Genomic DNA, 1006 nt, shown 5'->3' with positions numbered 1-1006 from the left:
CCAAGCCTTGTGCTTTATACCTCTGGTTTAAAATATCTCTGTGGTTTTAGCTGGGGTTCCACCTTCAACTTAAAAGAACTTTGAGCATATATACACATACATATATATATATACACATATACACACACATACATATACACATATAAATATATATGCATGTATGTATGTATGTTCAAGGGGCTACCCATGTTTTGCCACTACATCTATAGAGAGCTGTGAGACTCAAGGCATGCCATTTGGGCAATCTCAGGTGAATGAGTGCCTGGCTGTGCTTGTGCAGGGGGAGGGGATGGCCAGACAGAACAGTCACCTATAGGATCCCCAGAGACATAAAGGGATATCACGACAGAAAGGGGTCTGCCCTTGGGGCCACGACCCCTCAGAAGAAGATGACGTCTTCCTTGCCAGCTTCATCTGTGGTGGTGAGTGGTGTGGTTGGCAGCGAGGGAGCTGGGGAGGCAGGTGGNAGTGACGTGCCTCCGAACTTGAAGGCCTCAGGGGGTGTGGTAGCCGGGGCCGGGCTTGGGGCTGGGAAGCAGGGGTCTGGAAGAGAGTTGGGGGTGTTTACAGGAGTGTCAGAAGCCACCACAAACAGTGGCTGGGCTCACAATGGCCAGTGTGGCTGGGCTCACCTGGGGCAGGTGCAGACCCATGGGCGGCAGGCAGGACAGGACTCAGTGAGCGGCGGTTCCGTGATACACTCTCATCCTTGCCTATGAACTTGCTGANGAGCAGTTGCTGCTTCAGGTCGAAGGACGCTGGAAGAGGGAAGACGCTTAGACCCGGCTCTANGCCATCTGGGGGGTGGGTCTCCCCTACTCGTGCTTCCAAGTGGGCACCAGATAAGTGCTTCGAAAGGTGGCACGGAGTCACTCAATGTCGGCATGAGAGAAGTGAGTGGCTTCCAAGCAGACATCCTTTCCCCATGATGATCAGGGCATGGATTCTGCTTACAGAGAAGTCCCACAATACCTCTGTGTCAACAGGGCATAGGGAATCTCTAGGG

The 1006-nt window shown here is 52.7% G+C and overlaps 1 protein-coding gene across 1 annotated transcript in view; it reads right to left on the bottom strand.

Annotated features, from left to right (window-relative positions):
* Positions 1–6: 6 nt before the first annotated feature.
* The window catches only part of Arhgef18 (Rho/Rac guanine nucleotide exchange factor 18), a 61433-nt gene continuing 60433 nt past the window's right edge, over positions 7–1006 (bottom strand). Inside the window, exons 17-18 of the mRNA XM_029532065.1 lie at positions 633–758; positions 7–543 (exon numbers count right to left, since the gene is read on the bottom strand). Coding sequence (XP_029387925.1) covers positions 380–543; positions 633–758 — 290 coding nt within the window. The 3' untranslated portion in view covers positions 7–379. The remainder of the gene's footprint in view (positions 544–632; positions 759–1006) is intronic.

Source organism: Mus pahari, chromosome 19 (assembly GCF_900095145.1).
Source record: "Mus pahari chromosome 19, PAHARI_EIJ_v1.1, whole genome shotgun sequence".
Taxonomy (NCBI): domain Eukaryota; kingdom Metazoa; phylum Chordata; class Mammalia; order Rodentia; family Muridae; genus Mus; species Mus pahari.
This window is presented reverse-complemented; position numbering and strand designations above follow the sequence as displayed.